General features: G+C 40.1%; 2 protein-coding genes across 2 annotated transcripts in view; both read left to right on the top strand.

Moving 5' to 3' along the window:
* CHP1 (calcineurin like EF-hand protein 1) overlaps positions 1 to 18,412 on the top strand; it is a 255,811-nt gene that overhangs the window by 103,606 nt on the left and 133,793 nt on the right. The window lies entirely within an intron of this gene.
* The window catches only part of NUSAP1 (nucleolar and spindle associated protein 1), a 56,147-nt gene that overhangs the window by 14,306 nt on the left and 23,429 nt on the right, over positions 1 to 18,412 (top strand). Inside the window, exons 2-10 of the mRNA XM_075065460.1 lie at positions 2,914 to 2,979; positions 4,699 to 4,890; positions 8,524 to 8,698; positions 11,322 to 11,420; positions 12,254 to 12,366; positions 13,166 to 13,231; positions 14,863 to 15,050; positions 15,390 to 15,574; positions 17,840 to 17,953. Coding sequence (XP_074921561.1) covers positions 2,914 to 2,979; positions 4,699 to 4,890; positions 8,524 to 8,698; positions 11,322 to 11,420; positions 12,254 to 12,366; positions 13,166 to 13,231; positions 14,863 to 15,050; positions 15,390 to 15,574; positions 17,840 to 17,953 — 1,198 coding nt within the window. The remainder of the gene's footprint in view (positions 1 to 2,913; positions 2,980 to 4,698; positions 4,891 to 8,523; positions 8,699 to 11,321; positions 11,421 to 12,253; positions 12,367 to 13,165; positions 13,232 to 14,862; positions 15,051 to 15,389; positions 15,575 to 17,839; positions 17,954 to 18,412) is intronic.

Raw genomic sequence — 18,412 nt, 5'->3', positions numbered from 1 at the left:
GAGTACAGAAATCTATTTAAAGAGCCCTTTATATCGATATAAAGAGCGTTGTAGTGTGGACGGGTACAGCGTTAAATCGATTTAACGCTGTTAAAATCAGTTTAACCGCGTAGTGTAGACCAGGCCTGAGTTAAAAACCTGAGCATTCAGCAGTTGGGTCCCTTCACAGCAATCTGGTGAGTCGCCAGCAGGGAGAGCCCAATCAGATCTGTGACAATAACCCATCCCCAAAGTTAAATACAATATACATCAGTTCTTAAATTGTAATCCATGGAGGCTGCATTGTTCTCAAGATGCTGATTTGTCTTGTTTTCATTTACTAAATTGCATTAAAAGAAACAAACAAAATTAATACTTTCCTATGCAGTAAGTGCTATAGGTGCCTCACGGATATTACGGTGACTGCACATGAGAGAGGAAATGATCCATTAGACCATTTGTGTATCAAAATCTATATTTGTACAGTAATCAAGTTTGAGAACCCTTGCTGTATTTCATTTTGCAACTATTATTTTAGACAAAGAAAAAGTGGGAGAAGGTATTGAGGAAGGGAAAGCTTGGTAAGAATACTATCCAGGAAGACATTGGAGTAAACTGCCTTTTGTGACCAAAAAGAGGCCAGAAGCTTGCTTCAGTTTTTCATGGCAATAAACCAAGCAAGTTTCACGCTTGACTATTTATTTAAATTAAATTGTTGTCGTATCAGGCTTGTACGTAAAATTGTCCTGTTCTAAAATCACAGAATTGTTGCTGTTTTGAGAGACCATGTCTGTACAAGACTTTAAACAACAGGTACTTTAATTTCCTGTTCCCAGAAACCTAGTTTGTGTAGCCAGTTTTTGTGTTTATCTCTGGGCTGAGCACATCTTCAAGCTAACTTCTTTACAGTATTATCTGATGCAAACTTAAAAAAAGTTGCCTTATCTGTAAGGTTTAACACAATGAAAAAACCACAGCATTTTTGCCTGTCAAGATAGAGCCTAAGATTACAAAGTGGGTGGTATGGAAGAAGTATAAATGTTTAAAATGTAACTAGTAGTGCATTTCAACCGCCTTAATTTTATCAAATTTTTACCTTCTGAGAAACTTGCACTGACTTCTGGCACCTTTGCTAGAATGAATGGCTTCACAACTACTTTAAACATGGTATTGGACTGAAAATAGTCACTCCTTTCAAAAATCTCTCAAACTTTTTTTTCCAAAGCTGTCTCTTTACTTTGGAATCTCCTAAAATCTTCAAACTCAGTTTAATATCTTGGAAAGCTTCTACCAATCACTTGATTGTCTCATTATACAACCAATAAGGAATAGAGAATAAGCTGTTCCTATAATGTGTTTGGAACTAATGTTATTTTTTAAAATGCTAAACTAGCTGTGTATTTAGAACAAAAGAGAAGTCATGCCAAATTAAAGTTGAATTTGATCCTTTCATCTCCAACTGGAATGAGTACTCTTGACTTTGAAAAAAAATTGGTATGTGTATAAAATCTGCAAGGGCTTTTAAAAGGCTACAGGATATACTATGCATGGCTACTGTTTTCAAGTTGCTTATAGTTTTCTTTGAGCCATAATGTCTTCAAATTTGTGTTGGGCTGAGACTTCACCTGCCAAGTTGCCTAAAATAAAATTGAATAATTTGAGTTAGGGTTAGTTAAACTAATTTTCAGAGGTTAAAACAAATGAAATAAAATTATTATCGAAGTACTAATGTTCTCATTTACAGTGCTGCAAAAGTGGCACATTGCCATGTTTTTCAGATTTAGAACTATATAAATCAATGGTTGAGCCTTAACATTCATTCAATAAGAACTTTTACATAAGGGAGGAGATAAACTTTGATATTATGCCGATTTTTCCCATTTAGGTCATTGGAAAATTGCCATTAAGCAGCTTAAAAATTCCATTATGCAAATTTTTGGATTGAGTGTTTTCCCTATTGGCATTATTTACTTAGGAAAATATGATCTGCATGTGAGCATGGCTCAAAGTAAGTGATGCTGTTGCAGAAATGTGATACAAGTTTTAATTGGGTTATGTTTAACTAGATGAGTCAAAATACTGGCTTCTCTGGAAAACGGATGGATTGTAAGATCTCTGGTCAGGAAAATCTACATCTCTGCTCCAGTGAAGCAAGTGAGCTATTCAGCAAAGTACTTAAACACATCTTAAGTCCCATTGATTTTAATGAGACTCAAGTACCTTCTTAAAATTAGGCTATGTCTACATTACATGCCACTGGCAACAGTGTGTAGTGTACATGTAGCTACATGCTGCAGTGAAATGCCCTGGCAGAGGGGAGACAGGAAGAAAAGGCTTCAGCAGTTCCTTGCCACTGGAACCTGTCAATGCGGCAAAGAAAAGTTCTGGCAGGGGGAAGGAAGCAGGAAAAGTCTGTCTTTCCTTGCTGCCTCCCTCCTGCCAGAGCCTTTTATAGCTTCCATAGTGTTTTCCTGTGGCAAGGAAGAGCTGTAGCAGCAGGGAGCTGGCAGAGGTTTCCTCACCACACCCCTGCTGTGGGAGTCTTTTCCTGCAGAGGGAAAAGGTTCCAGCAGCAGGACACTGCACTGATAAAAACAGCAGTGTAGACGGGGAGGTACGGCTTGGGCCAGCAGTGTGCAGGCTGGTATGTGCAGAGAGACCCACCTCCCCCCGGATGTCTTTTACTCTGCTTGCCTTAGCCATGCCTCACCAGCTACACTGCTTATTTATACTTGTGCAGGGGAGCTGGGCAGGTACGTACTCTACATGTTGCCAAAAGACGTACTCTTAAACGTGTTTTGCTGAATAGAAATGGACTTATGCAGATGCTTAAGTGCTTTGCTGAATTGGTTGGTATACAGGCTTATGCAACATTTTATGTAATGGACTAGTGTCTTCTTTGGGTCACATTTTATACTCTTGACTCCTCTGCAGGCAGACAAATTGCTGAAAACTCTGAAGCAGCACTTTCATGAGCCAAAACAAGAAAATGGAAGTAAGGTAAGAACAGATGTCTGCTGACTTCTTATAATCTTATGAAAGACAATATGCAGAACTGTTCTTTGTAAGAAATTTGCTCCTATTTTGATAATTGCAGTGCATTGCATTTAATGAAAAGTGCTTCTCACGTAGTGCACATGGTAATATAAATTGAAATTTTTACTTAAAATCAGTGCATCATGCTTAATGTGTTCACCTACTGCTGGAAATTGACATTTTTGGTATTTAGTTTAGAAATGGTTCCATATATGACCAGGCCAGCGTCCATCGTAGTAATGGAATTCTGACAAAACAATTTGGAGTTAAAACTTGTGCTCCAGTACCTACACAGATTTATCTTTAGTGTGAACTAAAATGTGGTCAAATGGAAACTGATATGCTAATGTTCTAATTTGCTCTGATCTGTTCAGCTCCAGACATGAGCAATGGGAAATGTATAAAATTCTCCATAGTGTCCTTTGAGAGAAGATCATCTTCATGAGCTGAACCAAGCCTAATGACAACCTAGATCTCAATATTTTAAATACTAGCTGTGAAGGTTTGAATCCACCTCCAGGGAACACCTGTGCTGCTTCTGCAAATAATGCTTTCACAGGATAGCCTACAAACAGGGAATGCTATGCCAGATCAGTAGTCCATCGAATCTGCTATCCTCTCTGATAGTGGTCAATACTTGATGCTTCAGAGGAAGGTATAAGAAACCCCATAAAGACAATTATTATATGGAATAAACCAGCTTGTATGGGAAGCCTTTTCCTAAACCTAAGCAGTTGGGGTGGGAGGGAGTGTCCCTTCCTTTTTTTGTTTGTTTATCCTATCTGCCTTTTATATTCTCTAACTGGAGGTTCTCACCTCTATGAATGTCTAATCCTATTTTGTCTAGCCATTTTGTGCCTACTACACTTACAAGTTACTCCTCAGGATGCTATAACCAAAGGACATCCCAGACAGAAAGTTGATTTAGTTGTTTTTTTTATCCTCATATATTGTTACACTGTATGTATTAAAAAAAAAAAAAAAAAAAACACAAGAAAAACAACCTTTCTCTTTTATTTAAATGTGTTGCCTTTCAGTTTCATTGAATGTCCCTTTGTTTTTATGTTATGAAACAAGGTAAATCAGAAGCTTTTTTTTCTCTGTCATTATATATTGCATATACTTCTATTGTGGCCCTTTTTGTGAAACCATTAAGAACTGATATGATCCTTGTTAGATTCACTCTTCTTCTGCTGAGTCCTTGAACTGTGGTGTATGCAGTAGCAACAGCATAGGTATGCTTTTCCATTGCTAGGGATCAGAGTAGCCCTGTAGGAGGAGCACAGATGACATGATCTTTTGCAGGATTTTAAAAAAAGCTCCTAGATCTTAACTTGGAGAGCGCCAAGATTCTCCCAGTCACATGTCAAATGCGAAATGCTGCATGTGTTAAATACCTTGATGGAATGGTATGCATACAATAAAAATTAAATGAAAGGATTTCAGATGGAATGCTAACAAACTGCCCTCAAAAAACTAACTTCAGTATTTGAGGAAAAAGTGACATCAGCACACTGATTGTGATGCCAGTGAACAGTGAGAATGCCAACAGGGTTGTTTGTGAACAGTGTATGTGATGTATGTGTGTTCCTTTAATAACTTGTGAAGGTTTCTCATTAGTGCATCCGGCATGAATATGCACATGTAAAGATGTTAGACAATGGTTCCATTTCTCTTATACAGGACTTTGGAAGGAGCGCGTCCTCCTCCACAGACACAGGGCAGCTCAGCAGTCCAGAGCAGGTCACAGCTATTCCCGTGTCCTTTGTCACAAAAAGGCGTGGGAAAGGGAAGAAGGTAGCAACTGCAAAGATGGCCTCCAAGGAGGAAATAAATACTAATGAAGAAGACATGGCGCTTCCTGTTGAGAAAGAGGTAACTCAAGTTTTTCAGGTTTTATTTCTTTATTAAGAGAAATGCAAGTTAAATAAACCTTTGGTCTGTTCTGCCACCACTTGGCAGGAAATGCCTGCTTTCAATAGGAAAACCCAGTAATGTTAAGGAGTACACCTCTACCTGGATATAACACAACCCGATATAACACGAATTCGGATATAAGCCGGTAAAGCAGTGCTGGGGAAGGTGCGGGGCTGCGGATCCAAGCAAGTTCAATATAACGCGGTAAGATTTTTTTGGCTCCGGAGGAGAGTGTTATATCAAGGTAGAGGTGTACTTGTGGCACGTTAGAGACTAACAAATTTATTTGAGCGTAAGCTTTTGTGAGCTACAGCCCACTTCATCAGATGCATAGAATGAACATATAGTAAGGAGATATATATATACACATATACACATACAGAGAACATGAAAAGGTGGGATTTGTTAATATCTAAGGTGCCGCAAGTACTCCTGTTCTTTTTGCAGATACAGCTGCTACTCTGAGACCAATAATGTTGTTGATTTGTATTTTGGTACCCTACTTTTCTGAAACTTGTGTCAACTGCTAGCTGCGATCAACTATTCCTGTTGTTTAAGTTTCTTATCAACTTCAGATCACCTGTAATCTGCATGGGTCTTTCGCAGAGTCATAATTTGACTTTAAGTGCTCAAATACCACGGTGGATACAGTTTAAGCACCTCATTAGAGATTAAGTCCCAGAACACTATAATCATGTTTCACTCTGTTTTCAGGCTAAATACACTCAGCCCTTGAAGGCTTTTTCTTAATAGACATTCTGATCACCAAATGAGTCTAGCAGCCATCTTTCCATTTTTTTTCAAGCATTGAAATAGCCTCTTCCTTTCTGTACTCTGTATTCTAAGTAGGACTTTTCGATTGCTTTGTAGAATAAAGCCACAATTTCTCTCTATATAATCATAAACAAGACAGAATTACTCTTTGTGCTTGACTTGCCTTTGAAGGCATTCTTTTAGTTAGTAATGGAATAGGGCAAGCTCTTCAGTTTTCCCATACAGTTTAAACTTGCTGAAACTGTCTTAAATTTGAAGAAACATTTTTTAGACTTATTTTCTTGTTCTTCATAACTGCAGGTTTCTTCAGCAGAGGTTGATGAAGCTCGTTCTTTAGAGAATTCTGAATATGAACTGCCCTCTTTTAAAATGGCCACCACCTTTCGCCACCATTGTCCCTAATGGGATTAAAACCAAGCTGCCCTCAAAGAAAGATGATGATCCCCCTCTTGTCAGTTTTTTAAATTTATTATAACTTTTGAAATGTCATTGTTGAGGAAACAGCCAATTTTCTGCTTGTATTTGTGCAGTCTGAAGCAGAGCTGTACACAGTATTCCAGGTGCAGTTGCAGTAAGGCTGCAGAGACATCACTATTTCTTAATTTGGTCCTGCAGCTGTTGAATTTCTCCTCCTCCACCTCCCTTACTCTGGCAGAATGACAACTAATGACAATCAAGAATTTTCCTTCTCATCTGTTATCTTTGTTAAAATATTTTTTCCTTCATGTTTGTGCTCTTCAGATAAATAAGAGTTTCTATGTTCTCCTCTCCCACATCTGTGTATTGCAACATTCTTGCGTATTCCAACAAAAGGGTGGAACTCTGTGCTGTACCTGATACATCCAGCAGCACTGGTGCCAAGCATGTTCATCATCCAACCAATCAATTTGCATTAAATTCCATGCTTCTATGATACTCTTTATCTCTGCTGGCTAGCTTTGATGAAAAGGGAGTTCTAGCAAGATGGAGAACTTTGGTTGCCCTACCTTGTTTATAAGCAGTCCATCTAATTAAAATAACATGGTAAAAATCTTTTCCTAGTGTTCCTGGAACATTATGTAATTGCTGAGATAACTAGATGATCTCACTCTTTAGCCTAAGCTTAAAGAGCATTGGTCAGTTTGGAAAAATAGAATAAAGGACGTTTTCAGTTTAAGTCATGCCGTTCTCTGAAATGTTAACTAGTATATACAAGCAACACCTAAGATGACCAGAATTGAAAGAAAAACTTTCTTCAGTTGGTTTGCTTTTGCATTTAACAGCATTTGATGTATGGAATGTTTCACTTTCCCTTGTATAGACTGTAGATCTCCCTTTGTGTAGGACTTCTCTGTAGGTTGGGATGTGAGACTTTTTGTTTATTTAAAAAAAAAAGTGAGGGGAGAAAAGGTGCAGAAGGAGAATGTTTGGTTTGGTTTGGTTTGGTTTTTGTTTTGTTTGAAAGGTGCCAAACGGGTATAGCATATTAGGCTAGGTCTTAAACTAAAAGCTTTTTGCTGGTATAGCTGGGACAGATGTGAGACCTTGGAAACATGAAAGACTGTTATGTGGAGATTTTAATGCAAATTTTCACTGCTGACTATGCAGATACCCAGCCCTTGGAAGCTTCTCCCCATAGGAGAAATAAAATGAACTAGTTTTACCTGGTTTAGGAAGCTGAGAGAGAGAGGCCAAAAAAATGTAGAGAGAGTCAGCCTGATGTGATTCATGGAGAGAGTCACTCTGGAACAGAGAACTAACAAACTTATGGATCTACCAGGATCTCATGTAGTTGATCGGTCATATCTGCGTAAGCTTAGTATGCATATAGATTGATTGATTGATTTTTTTTTTTTCTCTGTAATGCTTTTGTCTTAAATAAACGTACTGTACCTTGCGAAAGCTGGTTGGTCACTGACTCTCATTGTTCCTGAGAGAGCAGAACTGCAAGTGTTAAACTAAAGTCAGAGCTGCTGGGACAAGCACAGTGAATTGCAAGGGGACTGCATCCCTAAAACTCTGATCTGGAGGGATCTGGGCTATATGAATCTGATTACCCTGTAAAGTATTTTCCATCCTGATTTTACAGAGATTATTTTTACCTTTCTTTCTTTAATTAAAAGCTTTCTTTTTAAGAACCTGATTGATTTTTCCTTGTTTGAAGATCCAAGGGGATTGGATCTGGATGCACCAGGAATAGGTGGGGGAACGGAAGGGGGAATGGTTAAATTCTCCTTGTGTTAAGATCCAAGGTGTTGATCGGTGTTCACCAGGAACTTGGTGAAAAAGCCTCTCAAGGCTGCCCAGGGAGGGGAAGGTTTTGGGGGGACAGGAAGTGTTCCAGACACTGAAATTTCTGGATGGTGGCAGTGTTACCAGATCTAAGCTAGTAATTAAGCTTAGAAGTGTCCATGCAGGTCCCCACATCTGTACCCTAAAGTTCAGAGTGGGGGAGGAACCTTGACAGATGCTATTGAGGAGACCACAAAGGGGGCAGGTATGCAGTTAAACCCAGAACTGTGACATTAGCAATGTCAGTGGGGGGGTGTTGTGTTGTTTTGTTTATAAGGGGTAAGAGATTGTAACACATATACCAGCAAAACCCCTGGTGTACATGCAGGTATACTGGCAACAAAGTGACTGTCAGTCGGCTTATTTTGCTTGCCAAATATAAGCCATCAGAAAAATCACTTATTTGCTGGTACAAATTGTATCTACACTACTATGGTATGATGGTATAGCTATACCAGAAAACCTTTTCTACTGTAGAATTTGTTCTAAAGAACAGGCAGAACATCATTGGAAAAAAGGCCTAACCGAAACATCTTTGAACTCCAGAATTATTCAGATATGACAGAAAAAGTACCCCAGGATGGACACAGCAAGAGACTGAAAAGACGCCAAAATGAAGAACCTGTAGCTAAGAACAAAGCTCCTGTGAACCCAGCGATGCATCCCATGCAGAGCCAGCAAAGGGAGAAGATGGTTTCTGCTAAACGAAATGGAGCTGAAAGTAAGGGGAAACTGCAAGTAGTTCTTAGTTTGGTTACTTACAGTACTTCAAACAGGACTTTTGATTTATATACTATGTCCATAAAAATAATGTGGAATGTCCTGGTGGTCTAATAGCCCAACTCGTTGTTCCATGACAGATCGTTTGTTTGAAGAACACCTTTCACTTAAAGGTGATATGTGAAGAAACTTTTAAAATTGGACTTGTGCATTTGTTTTCTTTATGAATTTTAAAGAAGGCTTGAAAGTTGGGAGAGGGTGGGGATTCTGCTTGGGTTTTTTCCTTGGGAATGTCAAGTCTGGTCTTCCATAGTTTTGGTGAAGAACTTCTTGGGGATCTGAACATGCCCTTAAATAAACCAGTGTATCAAATCTTTAGCAAAGGTCCATTTCCCAAACATAACTTCTTGGAGAACTAGTAAAATAACCTTCACGAGTGAAAGGTGAGCAGTTGAGAATGGAAGGGATTTTGGGTCAGGCTGTTCAAAACCTTTTTTGTTAACTATTTAAATCCAGTTACCATAGCCTTTTAGGGTAGACAAGACCTGAATTTCTTATGTGAAAAGCAAGCTGAATATTAAAAAAAGACCTTTCAGGCCTGCTTTATATATTGTTTAGAAGAAGAAGATGAAGATAGGGTGCACAATCTCAACTCTTCTTTCCTTTGCAGCTTACCTTTAAATTCAGTGCCTCTTAGATTATAAATGTGGCACTCTCTTCCTGAGGAAAGAGGTGGGGAAGAGTACTTCATGTGCTGTACTTCATTGGCCTCTGCTTGCAGATGACTCAACTTTCCCAGATGTGTAGTTAGTATAAATTTATACTCAGGCTAGAAAAAAAAATTATTGCTGGGCAACTTAGACAGCAAAAAAACATGTCCAGGCAAGTGAAACTTCATCATTCCCTGCCTGCTGTGTTTGATGTGATGCTGAAAATCAGAACTGGTGTCTTCCTCACTTGTGTGTGTGTGGCCGTGGTCATGAGCAGGTTTCGGGGGATCTGTCAAAATAAACCACAGAGCAGGACCAGCGTTAGACTCGCTGGGCCCAAGGACAGAAAGCCTGAGCCCCATCGCCCAGAGTTGAAGCCAAAGCCTGAGCAGCTTAGCTTTACGAAGCCGCCTATGATGTCGGGCCCTGAGCCATTGCCCTGCTTGCTACCCCCTAATGCCAGCCCTGGCTTTCAATCTACTGGATATGGAGAAAAACAGTTGTGGCACAGGTGGGCCATGGAATTTTTATAGCATGCTGGGGGGAGGGGCTCAGAAACAAAAAGGTTGAGAACCCAAGCACTAAGCCATATACAATCCTATGCTCTGCTCCAGCAAGATGGCACAATAGGTATGTACAGTCCCTGAGTTGCAGCATGGGCATAACTGCTGTTCAGTAGAGTATGCAAGAAAACTGTTATGGGAAGCCAACTTTAATGTTTTGCTGCAAGTTAGATATACCATTCAACACACCCAGTTGAGTTTTTCAAGCAACACACAATATATAAGAGCCATCTGTTTGACCCAATAATTTGAGCTTTCAGATTGAGAAACCCCTGTAGTATCCCTCTCTTACATCATGATCATAGTTCTTGTTTGAGTTTACACTTGCTGCCTTCAGTCTAAGCAATGGTTCCTTCTAGTGACACAAGTGTTCTGTTACAAGCTTACAGAGAAACTTACACACATGGGTTAAAAGAAATCACTAATATTCCCATCCTTTGGTCCCATTGTGGTGGTTTGCATTTTTTCCCCAATATCATGGGGCTATTCTATACTGACTTCAACACGGACCTCAAATAAGAAATAACTGAGAATTCGCTTTCAGTCTACAAATGCTATCATACTCTAATCGAACGTCTTTTTAAAAAATACAGCTGTTTGTGAATTGTATTAAAATGAAGAAAGAAGACTAACTGAACTCAGCAGAAATATCGGTGTAAACATGATACAAAAGAAGCTGAATTCAAACCATAAATATTAGGAAAAGATTCAAGACTTATTGGCTAAATCTTTAGTCACTGTGTGGTTCTGCTCTCAAGTCTCTAAGTAAAAATGTCACCCCCTGTTGAAACAGATAAGCTCCCAGATGTGCATTCGGGTATCTCTGCTTACAATAGTCATGGAAGCTTTTATTATTACTTGTATTAGTGCTGCAGAGCCAACACCGCTAGGAGAAAGTGAGTTGGGTTCTGTTCCTTCTTTATGAATAATCAACAAAATACTACTCCTTCTAATGGAGTACTACTCATACAGGGCCAATCCAATTACACTTTGTGCAGGAAATTGAGTTGCCACCCAGAGCAGAATTTGGCCTGCAGAACCTTTACTGATGGGGATGCATGAGAAGGAAATAAGCTGCCTTGACTCTCCGATACCATATTGAGCTTGCAGTTGGCAAAGTCATCCTATTACTTGGGTACACCTTTGATATGGAAGCCTCTGAGAGTCTATAAACATGGAACTCCACAATTTTGCTTTTACTTCTCGTACTAGAGCCCAATTTAAGGAGTGAATACTTCTTTGGCATACAAGCTTCCAGAGTTTCATGAAGCAAAAGAATAACTTGAGTTTTAGTAGCATTAAGCTAACCTTCCAGTAGTTTTAACAGACTTGTTTGATTTGATTGTACCAGATGACACTCTCCCAGCCCTTCCTCCTGCTGGGAAGATCCCTCGATATGTAAACCGCCTGTCTAAAACCGGAAGAACAGGAGTGAAACCCATTACGCCAAGTAAGCTATTTACTATCTCTGAAAACAGGCTTATTGTCCATGTATGAAAGGACACTTGCCTGTTACTGCCTAAATGAATCCAATCTCATTCTTTTTTTTTAATGTGGGGCTCGAAATCTCATAGGGCTTGCTTGGGGAAAACATCTTGCTCTTTTATAAAGCAATTGTCATGGCTCTGAAGTGTTCCAATGTGGTGTATATCTGCCTGTGTTTCTCCAAAGAGCTGGTTGTGTGTTGGTAGTAGATAAATGTGCTTAGTTTTAAGATCAGTTTGTCAAGTGCTTTGAAACCCTCTGGGTGAAAAACATTTATATATGTAAGGGTTTTTTTAACATCAGACAGGAATGCTAAATTAAGTTACTATCATTTTTTCCTTGAACTAATGATCTGCTCTAAAACGGATGCCCAGTAACTGAATAAATAATGACTTGCCATTCGTTTAGGACTAGTCAAGGCAGAGAGAGGCAACCACTTCCATGTGTTTTTAATCACTTAGACCAATGGTTCTTAACCTATTTACCATTGTTGGCCACATATGAAGCGCTCTGTTATGTAGACCACATCTACACTAAAATATATATATCTATACACAGCCTGTATGGCCCTGAGGCTGTCACATGGGCCACACCTGTGTGCTGGTTGGGCCGCAGTTTGAGAACCACTTACTTAGACTCACAGGATACAGTCAGGAAAAATAGTGCACTTAGTTTATTTTTTTTCTCCTATTCCCTAGTGACAGTTATTCCAGGTTTGTTCCATCCTCTGATCATTTAAACTTGCCTGTAAATGAGCAATCTTGACAATTTCTCTTTCATATTTTTGGAATTTTGAAGATTTCAAGAAGCTGCATGAGGCTCACTTCGAGAAAATGGAATCTATTGATGCCTACATTGAGAGAAAAAATAAACTGATTGAAAACTTCAGCAATTCTATCAATGAGGTCAAGGTAGGAATCAGTAGAGGATCATATCCCTCATCCCTACATTCTTCTAAAATCTAGAGAGGGTTCTTTATTGCATTATCTCCTCACAGTCCCTCAGTATGAGTCATACATTTATGCATGTGGCTAAAGAACCATTTTTGAGGAGTAGTTGACTGGTAGGGGGCCCATGCAATTTCAACGATCCTAACATCCCATAGACTGTGAGGATATAAGTCTATCCTGAGTACTTTTGCTGTACCTCCAGGCCTGTTTCTGCCTGCCACAGAACTAACCTTTCTCTGACTCTATTGTGGTAGCATAAATACTTTATAAGTAGTTCCTTTAAAAAAAAAAAAAGTAGACTACCAATTACATTGGTGGAGTTGTTTGGCTTTTTTGTCTACCTTCTTAATTGTGTCTTGGTTGCCATGGAACTTGAGCATCTTAAAAAGTGGGATTTAAATGGTGGTCTTGACCTGTTAATGCCCATCCAAGGTGGAAAACTTAAGTGCTTTTTATATAACTTCTATGGAAAGGCATTCGACTCACCTTCAAAAGACGTGGCATGTAAATGGTTCTTCATGGGCCTTGATCTCTCTCAAATTCTGTATTCTAACCTTTAAATGTGTGAGAATTCCAAAATAATGGCATTTCCAGATGTGACAAATGTGTGCACATGCCAAGATTTACAGCAATGTACACCAATGAATATTGTCAAAACAAGAACATTGAAACTTATTCTGAATGTTACGTTTCTTATCTTGCTGATAGATACCAAGTTTGTGGATGAGTATTTAAGACTCCATACATTTTATTTTTGCAGATGTTGGCTAAAAAAAATAACCACCCAAAAGCATGTGAGAAAGGAACTCCGCACAGCAATTCTAAGGTGAGTTCCCCTTCCTCCCCTCCCCGATAATCTTGTCTGTCTAGTTACAAGGGAGAGCTTCTTCTCTTTTTTGAAATATTATTCTTTTAAAGCAGACTGATCTGTGCACTTATGATTAAATGTATTATGTTCTGTAGCTCCAGCACAATCCAAGCAGCAGGCAAATTAGTCGAAACAATAGTTAAGAATAAAATTGTCAGACACATAGAAAAATATAAACTGTTGAGCAATAGTCAACATGGTTTCTGTAAAGGAAAATCGTGTCTTACTAATCTATTAAGGTTTCTTGGAAGGGTGTCAACAAACGATGGACCAGGGCGGGATCAGGGACATGGTGTTACTTAGATTTCCAGAAGTCTTTGACAAGATCCCTCACAACGCCTCTACGTAATAAGCTGTCATGAGATAAAGGAGGTCCTTTCATGGCATGTGGAACTGGCTCACGGGGCACAAGGATAGGATATTATGGTAAATTCTCAGAATGGGAGGGTATACTGGTGGACGTGTTCCCCAAGGGTCAGTCATAGACCAACCTCCCAATTATTCAATAAATGATCTGGAGAAAGGAGGGAGACGGAGTGGCAAGTTTGCAGATGTAAACTACTCAAGATAGTTAAGACCAAGCAGAATGTAAGAACTTACAAAGATCTCACAAAACTAAGTGATTGTGGCAACAATTGGCAATGAAATTTAATGTGGATCAATGTAAAGTATGCACATTGGAAAAAATAACCCCAACTATACATACAATATGATGGGGCTAATTTAGCTACAGTGAGTCAGGAAAAAGATCTTGGCATCATTGTGGGTGTTCTCTGAAGATGTGCCACGCAGCTGTGCAGAGCGGTTCAAAAAAAGCAACAGAATGTTAGGAATCATTAAAAAGGGATAGAGATAAGACTGAGAATTTATTGCCCTTATTATAAATCCATGGTACGCCCACATCCGCTACTGTGTACAGTGTCTCCTCACCTCAAAAAAGTATTCTAGCACTAGAAAGGTTCAGAAATAGGGCAACTAAATGATTAGGGGTTTGGAGAGGGTCCCATAGAGGAAAGATTAAAGAGGCTAGGCCTCTTCAGCTCGGAAAGAGGGGACTAAGGGGGGATTATAGAGAGGTATATAAATATGAGTGATGTGGAGAAAATGAGTAAGGAAAAAAGTTATTTACTTATTCCCATAATACAGAACTAGGGGTCACCAATGAAATTAATAGGTAGCAGGTTAAAATAAATAAAAGGAAGTTCTCACGCAGCGCACAGTCAACTTGTGGAACTCCTTTGCCTGGGAGTTGTGAGGTTGGGACTATAACAATGTTTAAAAGGGAACTGGATAAATTCATGGTGGCTAAGTCCATAAATGGCTATTAGCCAGGAAGGGTAAAGAATGGTGTCCCTAGCCTCTGTTCATCAGAGGATGAAGATGGATGGCAGAAGAGAGATCACTTGATCATTGCCTGTTAGCTTCACTCCCTCCGGGGCACCTGGCATTGGCCACTGTCGGTAGACAGATACTGGGCTAGGTGGACCATTGGTCTGACCTGGTACGGCCGTTCTTATGTTCTTATGTTATGCCTATCCGAATGCTAAACTCTCGTAGAATGTGCTAAATGCCCAATTCTGTGTTTCTAGAAACGCTCCGGTGGCAAAGTGTTTTTATTCAGCCCACATCCCCAAAGAGGAAGGTTCTCTGCCAGCTGTACTCCAGGCAACTTGCGGCGCTCCCCACGCATCTCTGTAGGCACCGCAAATCAGAGTATTTTATCTCAGAAATCTTCATTCAATCTCTCCATTCTCTCAACAACCAAAATGAATGTCAGGTAAAAAGGACTCACCAAAAACATCAGTGAAGTATTTGGTATAATATATGAACAAGAGAGTGAACTAAATAATGAGATTTAAAAATTGAACTTGAAAATTAAATTGCAATAAAAACATTGTGTGATTGTTGCATTAGTTGTTGATAGCACTTGATGCAGATTCAAATTCTTGTTCCATGTTCATGACAAAGAATGTGCCACAGGATTATGTATTACAGCGTTTCATGTTTTCTCTGATAGATAATAAGAGACTTATATTGGTTGAAATGTTTTTAATGAGCACCTGTTAATACAGGAAGGTTCAGATCTTTATTCCGACTAATAACTACTTCCTTTCAGATTCTCAGAAGCTACAAAAGATAATGAACACAAGCGCTCCCTTACCAAGACTCCATCTAGAAAGTCACCATTCTTGGTGATTTGCACACCTGATAGCCAGAAAAGTGGCAAACCCACAATTAGAAAGAGCACTAATGGAAATGGAACAAACCATGAGCTGACTGCATCGAAGACCAACCCTAATGGTAATCTTCTGAGAAACTGATGCTATAAAATGTACATAATATTTGGAAACAAGCTTTAATGCTTTAGCAAAGGCAAGGGGAAATATATTATTTCCCAAGACTAGAGTGATTCTTTAGGGGATTGCAATATCTTGTTTTTAAATTTATATTTTCTTTCAATCCTTTGACCTGAAAAGGGTAGGTGCTAAAAATCTTTGGATAAGATAAAAGGCGTGGAAATTATCTCCAGTCTAGCTGTTCTTATTGTGTGTGGATCTGGCCCGCGGGACTGCCCCTGTGGCGCAGTGGGACACGCACCACTCTCCAGAAGTGGCTGGCACCACACCCATGGAGCCCTTGGGCGGAGTAGGGGGGGCGGGCAGAGGGCTCTGTGCATTGTTCTTGCCTCCAGACATCGCCCTACGCAGCTCCCATTGGCCAGAAACAGGGAACCGTGGGCAATGGGAGCTTCGGGGGAGGTACCTGGAGATGCAGCAAGGGCAGCACACATGGAGCACTCTACACACACACACACACACACACACACACACACACACACACACACACACACACACACACACCTCCTGCCCCCCAACTCCCTGCCCTGAGCCCCCTGTAACACCCTGCATCCCTCCTCTGCCCCAAATTCTTCCCTGAGCCCCTTTCTGCACACTGCACCCCCCCCACACCCCAACTCCCTGCTTCGGCCCTGCATACAGTTTCCCCACCCAGATGTGACTCTTAGCCCAAAAGTTTGCTCACCCCTGTATTAGCAGATAAGTGCCCCAAGGAAACGTAAAAGCACCATTGCGGACTTGGTACTCCAGAAGAGGTTTAAGTGTCCTTGTAGAAAAGCTCCCTGAACCACCAAATAACCATGCAATGGAATAGGGAACGAGCTATCATACTTGCTCAGGAGAAGTGGAAAACCATGTATGGTGTGATGCATGACTTACTAGTCTCAAAATATACCCATACAATTGTATAGAAGTCCCACTTCTGATAATAAAACTAACAGTTCATATCCTACAGAGTATTGAAGTTGAGAGCAGGGAACCAAGCGTTGGGACAGCATGTGAAGGTCATGTCCTGAGATAGAAATAAATTAGATAGCTAAAATAAATCAATCCTGAGCAAGAAGTCAGTATTAGAACAGCTTGAGTGGTTTACTTTGTTTTGGGTAGTTCGGGATTAGGGTTAAATTCAACATTTCTTGGAAGCGTTGATAAAAGTTTGCATGGGATAGTAGCTGGCCTACATATAAGGAATAAGGTACCCCAGGTAGTCTTGTTTTCTTAAACATCTTAAGAAAGGACTGAACTGTTCACTAGTGACACCTCACATCCTATGTGCCACATAGGACGTATGTGTTAAGGACCCAAGAATGGTATGCAGGCACTTATGCCAATCAGTACAATATCCATTTGTTGGTTATCTGTTTTTTCTGTTGAAACATGAGATTAAGACATAGAGATTCTTGAACTGCTAGGGAATTAATGTTTTTAAATGAAGACTTAGATTTTGGAATAAATTATGTAGCATTTTAAAAATAATTCCTGGTTCTGTAGCAAGCTACATGACCATGTAAATTGCATTATACGTGTGACTCGCAACTTTTACTTGGTACTAAGAGTTTGCTCAGTGGTATACAAGTAGAACTGTTAACAGCCATCCTGTATCCTCAGTGTCTTCCAGTGTGGACCACGTGCTAGACTGTGTCACAGACACTTCCCTTTCTAGTCATAGTTTTGTGGACCACCTTCCATGCTCCTCATGATTGCTCCTCCTTATGTAACCTACAGTAATTGCTTACATGAAAAAATAGCAATAGTACTTAATGTATTTTTAGTTGTGATTTAAGGTGACAACTGGAAATAAGCCTAATGTGATCAGCGTGCTCTCCGTAGACCACTGGGAGACCACAGGGCAGTTGAGAAACGCTGAACTAGATATATGGCTTAGCAGATCTGATACACACCAGGGCTATCTACTTAAAACCAAACCAAAAGAGTGAGACCTTCCACATCTGCCCTTCGTACGCTATTGCCCCATATTGTTCAACCTCTTCCCTGTTATTCAAAGTGTTAAATGTGTTGTCAGTGGAATACATTGTATAGTGTGTGGATCCTTGGTAGTTTGTAAGACCCTATGGTACTTTGGTTTGACTGGCTTATAGAATTGGGCTGTTGTAGTGCTCTCCTTGTGTAGTTTCCCAACTGTTTGCTTTTAGGAGCGGAAATTCTTGTGCCCTCTCTCTAAACATGGTACCCTGGTTTTTCTTTTTAGCTATTACACCATTCAAGTTTGCAGCTCAGACTGCAGAACCCACAAGTACCAAGAAGCCAACATTTGATCTGAAAGCAAGTCTGTCAAGGCCACTTGGATATCAGCCACACAAAGGTACTGTGACTTTGTGCTATTTCCATGAGGGAGACAAAAGCACTGAGTTTATGAAAGAGGGCGTTCTTACATTATGTGCAGCAACAAAGCACCTCTGTCATATCACATATCTGATCATACATTCTACATGAGGATGTAGCCTTAAAAATGATCACTTGTGCTCTGAAGTTAAACCATTCAAAGTATGTTCTCTAGCAGAGAGACTTTTGTTAAGACAATCTGGGCTTTTAACAGCTGGACTGGTTCTTTATGTTTGCTGCTAGAGGAATTCTAGTTTCTTCTTCGAGTGCTTGCTCATATCCATTCCAGTTAGGTGCGCGCGCGCCGCGTGCACGTTCGTCGGAGAAACTTTTACCCTAGCAACACTCGGGCCGGCAGGTCGCCCCCTGGAGTGGCGCCGGTATGGCGCCTAATATATACCCCTGCCGGCCCACCCGCTCCTCAGTTCCTTCTTACCGC

The sequence above is a fragment of the Chelonoidis abingdonii genome, chromosome 4, assembly GCF_003597395.2.
Source record: "Chelonoidis abingdonii isolate Lonesome George chromosome 4, CheloAbing_2.0, whole genome shotgun sequence".
Classification (NCBI taxonomy): Eukaryota; Metazoa; Chordata; order Testudines; family Testudinidae; genus Chelonoidis; species Chelonoidis abingdonii.
Note: the sequence above shows the minus strand (reverse complement) of the source record. Positions and strands in the feature narration are given on the sequence as shown.